The sequence below is a fragment of the Bubalus kerabau genome, chromosome 4 (assembly GCF_029407905.1).
Source record: "Bubalus kerabau isolate K-KA32 ecotype Philippines breed swamp buffalo chromosome 4, PCC_UOA_SB_1v2, whole genome shotgun sequence".
Lineage (NCBI taxonomy): Eukaryota > Metazoa > Chordata > Mammalia > Artiodactyla > Bovidae > Bubalus > Bubalus kerabau.
The window spans coordinates 129,635,546-129,648,264 of NC_073627.1; the positions used below are offsets into that span (position 1 = coordinate 129,635,546).

The 12,719-nt window shown below is 37.5% G+C and overlaps 1 protein-coding gene across 1 annotated transcript; it reads right to left on the reverse strand.

Moving 5' to 3' along the window:
* Window positions 1-1,135: 1,135 nt before the first annotated feature.
* Window positions 1,136-11,142, reverse strand: HEMGN (hemogen). Its single transcript, XM_055580252.1, has 3 exons — window positions 10,894-11,142; window positions 5,064-6,127; window positions 1,136-2,693 (listed from the first exon to the last, which is right to left on the reverse strand). Exons 2-3 carry the CDS (start codon window positions 6,052-6,054, stop codon window positions 2,587-2,589), a joined length of 1,098 nt encoding a protein of 365 aa, XP_055436227.1. The 5' UTR covers window positions 6,055-6,127; window positions 10,894-11,142; the 3' UTR covers window positions 1,136-2,586.
* Window positions 11,143-12,719: the final 1,577 nt, after the last annotated feature.

A 12,719-nucleotide genomic window follows, 5' to 3' on the forward strand; every position in this document is an offset into this window, starting at 1 on the left:
TAAAAAGTTGAGGGCCTACAAGAATCAGTTTTCAGCCACTGCAATGACCAGTTAACCCTGCAGCTAGCCTGGCCTCTTAACGTGTGTGTGTTAGTCGCTCAGTTGTGTCCGACTCTTGGTGACCTCATGGACTGCGGCCCGATAGGCTCTTCTGCCCATGGAATTCTCCAGGCAAGAATGCTGGAGTGGATAGCCATTCCCTTCTCTAGGGCATCTTCCCCACCCAGGTACTGAACCCAGGTCTCCTGAATTGCAGGCAGATTCTTAACTATCTAAGCCACCAAGGCCTCTTACCTACTTACTTATAACCTCATCTCTCACCCGTATATTTATAAAGTTTCTCTGTATACTTAATTCTACTTCTGAGTTTTTTATCCTGTTTTTTCTTGGGCGGGGGGGAGGGAGAGAGACATATTGCCTGCAAAACAAATTATTCAAGGTCATAAAACTCCACAGATTTAAAAGTTTAACAACCATGAAAAGCTGTTCCTAAACATGTTCATTTGTCATGAACTAATATACCACTATCAGAAAATAACCATCAGAAGGAGTCAAAGATTTAAAGAGAGGATTGTAGGTTTTAAAACAAAAACTTTAAAAACTGATAAAATTCATACCCCTACATGTCCTCTGATAGGTTTTTTCCAGGTGAAATTGGAAAAGAATGCCTTTATTCTGTTTTCAGGAGGGAACAGTTCTGGGCAGCTATGAAACAAAAGTAAGTTAACTGTTGAGCTTTTTGCACGATGTAAAACTCGAGCCGTAATGGCTGCAATTTTCCACTAGATGGGGGTGTTGCTAAAAGTGATAGTCGCTTTGTGGCCCAACAGAGGTATTTGCCTTCTTGGCCTTAGATACCATATACAATGATAGTCACGCCAAAAATACGATACCAAGTGTGACATGTTCTGAAATGCACAGCAGACTTGGAGACGTTGATGAAGTAGATTGTTACTTGATTTAAAGGAAAAAGTTCTCTTTATGGAAAGCAGGGACTTAAATATGTAGCACTTTAATTATATGATTTGCAATTTTTATTATCTTGTCTAGAGGACATATGGTTATATAAATAACCATTATATGTGATTATTTGTAGTTTATGATACAGCCTTTTCTCTAGAGGTAGGATCTAGGGATCTGCCTTAAAAAAACCAAACCCTAAATGATTCAAAGTAGGTATCTGCCTACACTTTGAGAAACACTCCTCAGTATAATAATTCCTTTTTTTTTTTTTTTTTAGTTGCAGCCCAGAGGATCTTTGTTGTGGTGTTCAGACTTAGGTGCCCCGTGGCATATGGGATCTTAATTCCCTGACCAGGGATCAAACTGAGTCCCCTACACTGGAAGGTGGATTCTTAACCACTGAACCACCAGGGGTGATCCAGTATAATGATTTTTAATCTTTCATTTGAGTGAAAGATCCTTCTGAAAATCAATTAAACCTTTGGATCTTATCACATATCATATTAGATTTAATATCATAAAATTCATGGATTTTAAAGAACAACAGTTGCACCCACAATGAGAGGAGGTTAGCCCAAGGTAGGACTAGATGGATTCTTGCCAAACTTTAATTCTGCTATTCCACATGGACCTTGCATTAACTGTAGTACATTGCATGCACTTCTTGAAACATATCTTGAATTCACACTTCTCTGTGTCACATACAATAATGCTGCTATCCTCACCTATAATACAAATCTTCTCCAACTTTCAAGGGTCCACTTGTGTAATTTTTTCAGGTCACTCTGGCAAAAAAGTGAGTATTCCCTTGGTTGTATCTTCTATCCAAAGAGCATTAGCATTACTCTCTTCTTTGTAATTATTTGTTTTCTGTTTTATTCCTCCACGAGACTAGATTAAACTCCTAGTAGGTAAGGACTATGTGTTATAGGTCTTCTGACCATCACAGTGCTTACCATGATGTCCACACAGTTAAACATGTACTAATGATTTAATGTACATTTTGCACAATTACAATATTTTAAAAGTGAAAATAGAAAATCAAAATTCAAATATGCAAGTACATACATCACTCCAAAATATCTTTAAAGAAGTCCTAGAATGATAAGAATTGTTAAAATTATTAAATTACTAAAAGCTAACTTAAGCCTACATAAAATTTTGATATTGTTACATTAATAATTGATCAAAGTTTACAAGAAAACTATATACTTCCCCAAATTTTAATTGTTCAGCCTTAAAAATGGAAAAAAGGAGGGCTTGATAATTTCCCCCAAGAGCAAACATTTCTTTGATTAATTCTTAAGGGGAGTAAAGCTATTAAGTCTGTTCCCACCACTGTCCTCTCCCCAGATTACACATACATATACATATGTGCACACACACACGTGCACACACATACACACTAGCAGAATATTGTCTATGTGGTAGAGCCTGAGAAAAAACATTAATTCTCGCTTTCAGATATAGTCTATATATCTATAGACTATATATCTATAAGCGGGGAGATACTGTTAAAATATTAATGAATATTGTAGAGATTTCCACCGTATTTTGAGAAAATCACACATATGATGTACTAAGATGTGTATTTTGTTGGATGACTATGATGGTTGAACATTATTAAAATAAAACATAACTGTAGATGTCATTTTCTGGGTTACTTTCTTGAGGCACATTTGGAATTTCTATTATCTCTGGTTCTTCTGCTTTGGGATTTTCCTTCATTTCTGTAAAACAAAAAAAAAAATATGAAAATAGATTCAGTGAACAGTATTGGGACAATTGGCTATCCATTTGGAGAAAAAAAAAAAAACTACCTCACACTTTGCACAGAAACAAATTTCAGATAAATTAAAGATTTCAATATTAAGATACAATAAATGTTGTAGAAACAATAGAATATTTCTTTAATCTTAAGATTTTAAAAGCCTTTCTAAGCAGACCACAGACTAAAAGCCATAAAGAAAAAGATTGACAGGTTTGAATCATTAAAAACTAAAATCATGACAAGTTTGAGTAACTAAAAACTAACATTAAAATTTTGGTCATATAGATGTCCAAACCTCTATAAACAAAGTTAAACCACAAACAACAAGAATAAAAATGCTTATGACTCAACTTATATGTAGGCAAAGATTTAATAACTATTATTTAAAGAGATTTTTAATCAAAAAGATAGATATCCAAAATATAAAATGGAGCAAGTAGTCAAACAGGTTATTCTCAAAAGGAAAAACTTAAATTCATAATAATTTTAAAAGCAAGCCTGGTAGCATAGGTCATCAAAAAAAGTGGAAATTAAAACAATTAGGTTGGTTGGTCTTTAAAAATCTAGCAGATAGGCGCAGATTTTGAAAACATAATCATGTGCAGTGTTGGCAAGGGCATGGGGACTAGGCACTTAAATAAATTCTTGGATTCTGTGAATTGCTACACATTTGGGCTAGTCTGACTGAATGTATCCAGACTTTAAATCCTGGTACCCTTTGGCCCAGCAATTCAGTTTCTAGGAATTTATCCAAGGAAGTAATCAGATCAACTTAAGCTTCCAGTGCCTTAGTTTCCTTATCTATAAAATAGGGACATATTATTCATCCACTCGGGTTTCTAACATTGAATAAAGTAATTCACAAAAAATGTTTAATAGAGAGTTTGGCAGATAGAAAGTACTATATAAATTTTAGTTAAACAACCGTTACTTCCCATGATGTTCATTAAACACTGGTATAACAGTAAAACTTGTCAGTAACCTAGGTGTTCATCATTATAAGGACTGGTTGAATAAATTGCTGTATATATAACATAATACTGGACGACTGTTACAAAGATGTCATTACTATTACAAAGATGGCCACAATATATATGGCATGTAAAAAAAACAGGTTATAAAATAGAATGTACTGTACCATCTCATTTGTTAAAACAAAAACTTAACATTGGGGATCAGAGATAGGAAGTGGTATCATAGGGCACTTTATAGTCACTTAGATATTGCTTTAATTTATTATAATGAACATTTATAACTATCATTATAGCAATATTATAATCAGCAAAAAGGAAGACATTTCTACTTGTTTGGCAAGAAAAGAGAAAACAAGATAAGCATTAATTGCCAAAAAGCATAAAATAATTAATTAATTGCCTGTCTTAACCTCACTGGGTTTAGAACAAAACCCTGAGAATCTGGTGTTGTGTTGATTAGAGGCGCGTCTCCAGCAGGGGACTCCTGTCAATACAGGTAGTGTTTCATATGTCTACTTTTACTGTAATTTAAAAAAGGTATTTCCTCAAAACCTATATTGCTTGGAACCCAACTTAAGCCCAGGTTTTTGTTGCACTCATATTTTAGGAGAAAGAGAAAATAAGCTACCAAAGGAATTTCTTTAGAAAACAGTTCCCTGGGGATAGGCTGCTAGGCTCAACCCATTTTCTACACTGAGAACAGGACTGAATAGGAGAGCCAAGGCTCTCAGTTATGTCCCTGAGACAAGTAAAATTGAATAAAGGTCACATTGTTTTTAAAATACTATGCTTTTCAGGGACAAATATTGAAATAGGTAAGCCTGTTAACTCCTATAACAAGGAGTTCCCTAGTATCAGGATCCTATTTTATGTCTTTGTATCTTTCTCAGTACCTTGAACCATGAATTTACTTGCCTTTAGTTTGCCATGAAATGTTAATTTTCTAGAAAAAAAACCTTTATTCACCAAGATTTTGTGTTAATATAAATATAATTGTCCAAAATATTTTGCACATAATTGACTCTACATAGGGTTCATTTTTCTTCACCTACTAAAGCTTCCCAAAATGCATAGTATATACAGGTACCCACTATATACACTTATAGTTTCAATTATTTTCTTTAAATTTCATGGAAATATACCAAATATCAAGTGAATGATAAACATTTTTCACTTAAAACTGGACAAAGACATCAAAGATACCTATTGAGATAACTGGGATAACCCAGGATTGTCAAAGAAGGCTATAAATCAGTGGTCCAAGGGAGAGACGCCTATTTGGTGCTCTGATTATGAACAGGGAGCAGTTAAGAAATGGCAGTGTCACTAACTTGACCCCAGTAAGAAACCCATACCTTGAGGAAAAGTATAGACATCCTTAGCATCTTCCTGGTGTGCTTTAGGATCCTGGTCTTGGGGTCCACCTATTTCCTGGTATAGTTTGGGAAAGCATTCTTTAGGAACATCTTTGTCTTTATATGTCTTAGTAGAGAGGTCTTCAGGCCCAGGTGTTTCTTGGTAAATTTCAGGTGCATAGGCTTCAGGTCCTGGTGTTTCTTGGTATATTTCAAGTGAATATTCTTCGGACCCAGGTGTTTCTTGGTACATTTCTGGGGGATATTTTTCAGGAACAGATGTTTCTTGGGTTGTTTTATGAGAGGGGTCTTTAGACATGGCAATTTCTTTATATATTTTATGAGAAAAGTGTTCAGGTTCAACTGTTTCCTGGTGTATTTCTGTAGAAAGCTCTTTAGGCACAGCCATTTCTTGCTGTGTGTTAGAAACAAAGCTTTCAGTCTCAACTATTCCTTGACCTGTTTCAGAATCGGGTTCCTCAGGCTCAGGTCTTTTCTGGTATGTTTCAAGAGTGGAGGCTTTGGGCACATCTGGTTTGGGGTGTGCTTCAAGAGAGCATTTCTCCAGGTCAGTTGTATCTTCAGATGTTTTCGAAGAAAGGACTTTGGCTGCAATGTCTTCTTGGCATGTTTTAGGAGAGACGTCTTCAGGCTGAGCCATATTACGGAACATTTTGAAAGGCTGGTCTTGAAATATAGCTATTTCTTGGCACATTTTAGGAGAGAGGTCTTCAGATTCAGCCATATCTTGGCATATTTCAGAAGGTTGGTTTTGTACTGCTGTTGCTTGGTACTCAGAAGAATTTTCCTGAAGGGTAACACTTTCTTGACCTACTTCAGAAAGATGTTTCTCAGGCGCAACTCTTTGTGGGGACACTGCCGGAAAGAGAGCTTCGGTCACACTCCCAGGTGGCTCGATTTCTTTCTCTCCAGGTGCTGGCGCTTTCTCCATCATTTCCTTTTCTAATTGTGATGGAAGCTCTACCTTCATTTCTGTATTTTGTTGTCTCTTTCTGCCTCTTTCACTTCTTTTCCCTGTTCTTTGCCGCTTGTGTTTTTTCTCTCTATGGGGAAATCAGAATTACTATCAAAAATAGGACTCCAGAATTCAAATAAATGTTTGGCAGTAACTGTCCCAGGACTCCCACTGCCTTGTGGCGTGACTTTGAACAAGCCACTTAATCTCTCCAGGCCTCAATCTCCTTGTGTGTACAATGAAGAAGCAGTGCTAAATGTTCTCAATTGTCCGGAGAGGAAATGACCCTTAGGCTTTTTTGTCTTTGATGAGTCCTTCAACAAGCACCTTCTTAGTGAGCGGGGTGTGTGTGTGTGTGTGTGTGAGAGCGTATACTTAAACTTTGGTTATAGAAAATGTATCACTGATGTTATAAATGAACAGACTGGCATTCTGTTTTACGTAATAGTCTCTTTGGGTTTAGCCTGTGTGAATTCGTTTCTCTATGCCAGTGGGAAAAACTGGTATGATTGTGTTGCTAAATCTGCAACGCAGCCCTGCTTCACATCTGTGAAGCCTGCAGGTGATGAGCCTGGCTTGCTCATTTAATACAGTGTCTTCTTGCCTGGAGAATCCCAGGGACGGGGGAGCCTGGTGGGCTGCCGTCTATGGGGTCACACAGAGTCGGACACGACTGAAGTGACTTAGCAGCAGCAGCAGCAGCTTATGTAAAATAGGCTAAGAGGCTGCAGTGTGAGTTGAATGAGATGTACTATAAGCCGGGTCCAAAGCTACAAAAACATGTTCTTGAGGTAAAGCAGCTTGGTGAAAAGGTGTGAGTGGTCATATTACACCTACTTTGAACTGATAGTTTAAGATCTAGAAGATGGAAAGATATGCATGAGAACTGCAGCCAATGACAAATTGTTAGGTATTGCAAATATAACCAAATACAGAAGGCTAATACAGATGGACTGGGGGAGGGGGAGGTACTATAAATAAGCATTTCATCACTTTCTAAACTTACTGAAACTCTCTGTTCCATGCTATCTGCCCCATAGAGCCTTCTCTAACAGGCCACAGGACTGAAATGCTCTCCATGCTTACCACTCCTATAGGATTTATTATGAGGATTATGCTTAATGGAGAAACCCAAATTCTTTTAGTAAACTGGACTTTCTTTCAAGATGAATGAAACCAGTGTTTTTTACACCTCTGCAGTTCTCATAGTTCATGCACACTCAAAAAATGTATACCCTGTTCTACTTTTGTTGTGTCTGAAAAATTCCCATAATTAATTTTTTTAAGACTGTCTCATCAAAACCAGTTTGAAGTCAATATTTTAAAGGTTTATATTGTAATAGTATAGTTTAAAAGAAATATTAAAAATAATATAGAAGGTAGAAATAATATGATGATACGAAGGTAAAAATGATAGCTCAGCATTTTGAAGTTTAAGTCCAAGTAACCAAGGTAACAAGATAAATTTTAAAGTCCTTATTAGCAAATTTTTAAAAGATGATGTATAAATTTTTTTTAATTTGAAACGTTTTTAAAAACTGATGTACGTGAATTCTTCAGGAAACACTTATTATCCTAGAAATTAAATCCTAAATAATTTGCTATGTAGATCTCTATATGAGGGAGTCTGAGTAATACAATGTTTCATGTTCTTTCTGGTAGTTTCTCAAAAGATACAAATATATCTGTGTGGTCTAAAATTTAATCTGTACTCTTAATTATTAGCTATGTGATCATGGGCAAGTCAAACTCCCTATGCCTCAATTTCTTCAGAGGTAAAATGGAGTAAATAGTGTCTGCCCAGCCTCATGTAGTTGTTGTAAGGGCATGTAATAACTTACATGGATGAATTGTCCAAATAGAAATCTGTACTCATATTAATATAGAATATACTATATATATATATATATATATATATATATATATATATAGTGCTTCCTCATGTCAGGCGCTGTTTTAAGTAATTTACTTATTCTGTTATCTCATGTAATCTTCACATAAATTTACAAGGCAGATACTATTATAATCTCCATTTTGCAGATGAGAAAACTGAAGCACAGTTTTCTGAGTAACTTGCCCAAGGTGAAATGACTGGGACATGAGGGAGCCAGTCTTCATATCAAGTCATCTGACTTCAGCCACCGGGCTCTTAACCATTACACTCTGTCCTTTCTCTCTGGAACTGAGGTTTCACTGTAGTGAGAACAGCCCTCAGCAGTCTAGAAATGCGTCACAACAGCAAGGCCAGCCCGCTACCAAGAGGCTCACCAAGGTTCCACCTACTCCAGTGATTTCTTCAGCCTTGGACCCCTCCCCCAACCCAATGAGTACAGAAACCCAATTCTAAGAGCATAGTGAAACCAGCCTCATCCATTTCTCGAGTCAGGGCTCAGCAACCAGCTCAAAGGGATTGATACATAAACCTAAAGACCAATTTTTAAATAAACTGTGAGAAAAGCAAAGTGACAATGCACTTCTTCTCTGTAGCAGGTACTTGCTTTTGCTGCTGCTGTTGCTAAGTTGCTTCAGTCGTATCCAACTCTGTGCGACCCCATAGATGGCAGCCCACCAGGCTCCCCAGTCCCTGGGATTCTCCAGGCAAGAACACTGGAGTGGGTTGGCCATTTCCTTCTCCAATGCATGAAAGTGAAAAGTGAAAGTGAAGTCACTCAGTCATGTCCGACTCTTCACTACCCCATGGACTGCAGCCCACCAGGCTCCTCCATGCATGGGATTTTCCAGGCAAGAATACTGGAGTGGGGTGCCATCGCCTTTTCCAGCAGGTACTTGGGAAGCCAATAATGACCAGAAGGTTGCTTGGTGAGTATGGAATTCAGGGAGCCAACTGGGTATTCTTCAACAGAGTCACCTGTCAGAGGACCTGAGTACAGAAGGTTCCGCTACAACATATATGCATTCCTGAAAAACCTCACTTTCTGCAAAATCATGCACTAAAAGTGACAGCGCTTATGGGAAGAAAAAAATTTAGTTGGGGCAAATGAGTCAAATCCTATGCAACTTTATAACACTAGGATAAACAATAGTTGGTACTGGGGAGATAACTGGGATAGTCCAGACAGGCAGCTTTTTCTGTGGGGAGGCTGCCTTGGGGATGGTAAAAAATGCACAAAAGCACCAGTGTGAATGCAGGCTTTCAGTGCTGAGATCATTCAAATGAGGATGATGCTCTGAGCCAGCAAGGCTGCCACAGAGTTGAGCACAGGAGGAAGTGCAACCTGCTATATGAGGAGATCTCTGCAGAGCTAGTGATGTCCTTCTCTGCAGAAGGAGCCCAGATGCAGGCTGAAAAGAATCCTATCTACACAGCAGCCAAGTTGAAGGCTTTTTCCTTTCCTGCTGAAGTTTTTAATTCTATTCCCACTATTCTGGCTTCTTTTGACTAGGAAAAATTACAAATTAACACAACTTCCACGTTAAACTGACACCACTCTATTTACCAATTATATGTGAGCTAACTGGTGTTATAGAAACACACGTTGTAGCAGAACAGACAATATTCCGTCCACAGTGAGAATAGGAACTTAAAACACCTGCATTGTATGCTTTTTTAAAAATGATGCTTAGAAAAATGTATACCTATGTTATTTTTGCCACCAAAGGACACATTTTTCCAAAAAAGAAGAAATACATAGCTAAATCTTAATCAAAATTCTGTAAAGGGACTTCCCTGGTGATACTGGATAAAAATCCAACTGCCAATACAGGGGACATGGGCTCAATCCTTGGTCTGAAAAGATTCCATATACAGACGAGCAACTAAGCCTATGCACCACAACTATTGACCCCTTGCTCCAGAGGTCATGAGCCACAACTACTGAGCCCATATGTTGAAACTACTGAAGCCCGTGCACTTAGAGCCCATGCTCTGTAACAAAAGAAATCACCTCAATGTGAAGCCCATGCAGCACAATGAAGAGTGGCCCCTGCAACTACAGAAAGCCCACATGCCTCAACGAAGACCCAGCACAACAACAAAAAAAAATTTTTTTTTTTAAAAGAAGAAGAGAACTTAGATCAGTGGCACTCAACTGGGAGCAATTTTACCTCCTCTTCCCCCACCCCATGAGGCATTTGACAATGTCTGCCGGCATTTTTGGTTGTCATAACTGGGGAGGGAAAGTTCTATGGGTTTCTAGAGGCCAGTGATTCTCCTACCCACAGTTCTAGTGACACCAGCGTTGAGAAACCCTGGCTCAGATGGATGTTGTACTGTGGCTCTTTGGGTTCCCCTTTTCTACCTCCAAGCAAGCAATACTTCTGTTTTCACAGTTATATTCTACATGGGGCCGTTAGATGCTGCCTACTGTATAGTCATGCTCATGTCTTCCCTCCCTGAGATTCCATACAGCTGACTTTGGACACAGGAACTCTCAGACTCTTCCATCACTCATTTACAGACAGTGCTTTGGTTTACTCCATGGAGAGTTAACTACACTCATTAAAGAAGAATTTTACTAATAGAAAGCTTGGAGAACAAGCTTGGGGGTCTTCTCAATGGTGTCTCCTACTCCCAACAACAATGGTTATATTACTAAAGTGGTTGAACAGCAGGCCTCTCTACAATATACATAATTTGATCACCTGGTAAAAGAGAGCAGCAAGAAGATTCTGTTCCCATCACTTTACTAGCTGTGTGACTTTAGGCAAGAGATTTAACCTTCAGAGACTTGGTTTCTTTCTTTTTTGGGGGGGGGGGCGATGAATATGGATAACAGCTCCTGATTTGTGGGATTGATGAAAAGATAAACTATAGTGTATAAAAGTTCTCAGCACCTCTTAAGTAACATATGCTAAGTAAATATCAGTCCCTTCTCCCTTGCAGTGATACTATACCGATATTGCCATTGTGAAGTTTGCTTTTCTTGTGCTTCAGCTTTTCTTTTTCTGAGTTGCTCTCTGTTTCGCAGACTCCAAGTTCCAATGACTTCTGTAGGATCCAAATGAAATTTATGAGAGAGAGTGATGAATTATGGCGTTAACAGCAAGGAGTCCTATAGCAAAATGATAGAATCCCCTTGTGTCTAAGTTTTTCTCCTACCCTTTTGAGGACAAGGACTATCTCTTATTTATCCTTGTGCCTCCTGAAGCATGCCTGGGAGCAAACATTCAGTCAACATTTTTTTAATGAAAAGATCAGTATTTGTACATAAATGTGCTATTAATTTCTTCAAAATAGTGTGCATATTGTACAAACATAAAAGGAAAGAAAAAAACCAGCCATGTTCTGCCATCCTTAACATTATAACCTGTTTTCATTTCATTCCTCGTATTCATTCATCTGGTGTGGTTTAGTCGCTAAGTCATGTCTGACTCTTGCGACCCCATGGACTGTAGCCCGCCAGGCCCCTCTGTCCATGGGATTTTCCATGTATTCATCTAGCCCCTATATTAAAGTTGCAAGGATTGCATACCACAGTTTTACCATTTATTAACCATCAGAAATAAATTCCATCATCTAGTCCTCATAATTGTAACTTTAGTGACTACATGATATTTAATCTAGTTGATGCATTCTCATTTATCCACTCATTCCACTTATACTGAACTTTTAGGTTGTTGCCAGTTTGTTTGTTTTGTTTTGTTGTTGTTGTTGTTGCCACTGTAGATCAACTATAATAAGCAATTCACACACAGGTTTTTTTTTTCTTTTGTATTTTTTTCCTTTGGATGATGTTTCTCCAAGTTCTTTGGAATATTAAAGTTACTATCAACAACAGTACTGCTGCCATCCAAGACTGTGAAAAGTTAATGGGTCTTTGATGTAGAACTTCTTAGAGCCAGTGGAATGATTTCAAATTTGCACTGGGACCTCCCAAAGTGAACATACCTCATGGACCATGACACCTGTTGATTTTAGAACAGCAGTCCTTAATGGTGAACTTGGATGGGGGAAAATTATAGCTTTATTTTTACCAATCTAAATGCCCATTTCCTTCAATTATGAATGTAGATAACAAACCACAGTGGTTTTAGCAGAATATGACTTTGTCACAAAAAGAAATTATGGATTTTTTTCCATATCACATTACAGTTATTACAGATACCTTAGAATATCATTTATTTGAGATGAAATATTTGATTTGATACAGTGGTAATGAGATCCATCACTGGATCTTGTTATTTAATGCACCTGTAAATAAGCACATATATTATTATATCAGTTTTTTATTTTGATGCTTTTCTTAATATAATTGCTTCCTTTGTAATCATATGTAATTAACTTTATGTATTTAAAAAATTTAGTCTAAGAAGGTGTCTAGAGTTTCATCAGAAAGCCAAAGGGATCCGTGGTATACAAAATGTTTAAATCACTGTCTCAAGGCCTAGGGTTCTGCAAAAGCAGCCAAAATGCTGCTTTAGGATATATCCAAAGACTAAGATTAGTCAGTCAACAGAATAAACACTCTTATAGTTCTTGCTACTTATTGCCAGATACCTTTCCAAAAGTTACACTATATTTGTGCTACATATATGGCTGTACTTGTTTTACCACACCATCCATTATTGGGTATTTTCATGATCATATATATATATAATTATTTATTATTTCCTTGTGTTTCTCTTGCTTACTAAAATCTTAGTGCTAGAAGTCAGCTCAGAAAGTTATATAGCCTCTATTCTTCCTTTCTAATACATGAATGTACCCACCCAATGATGCC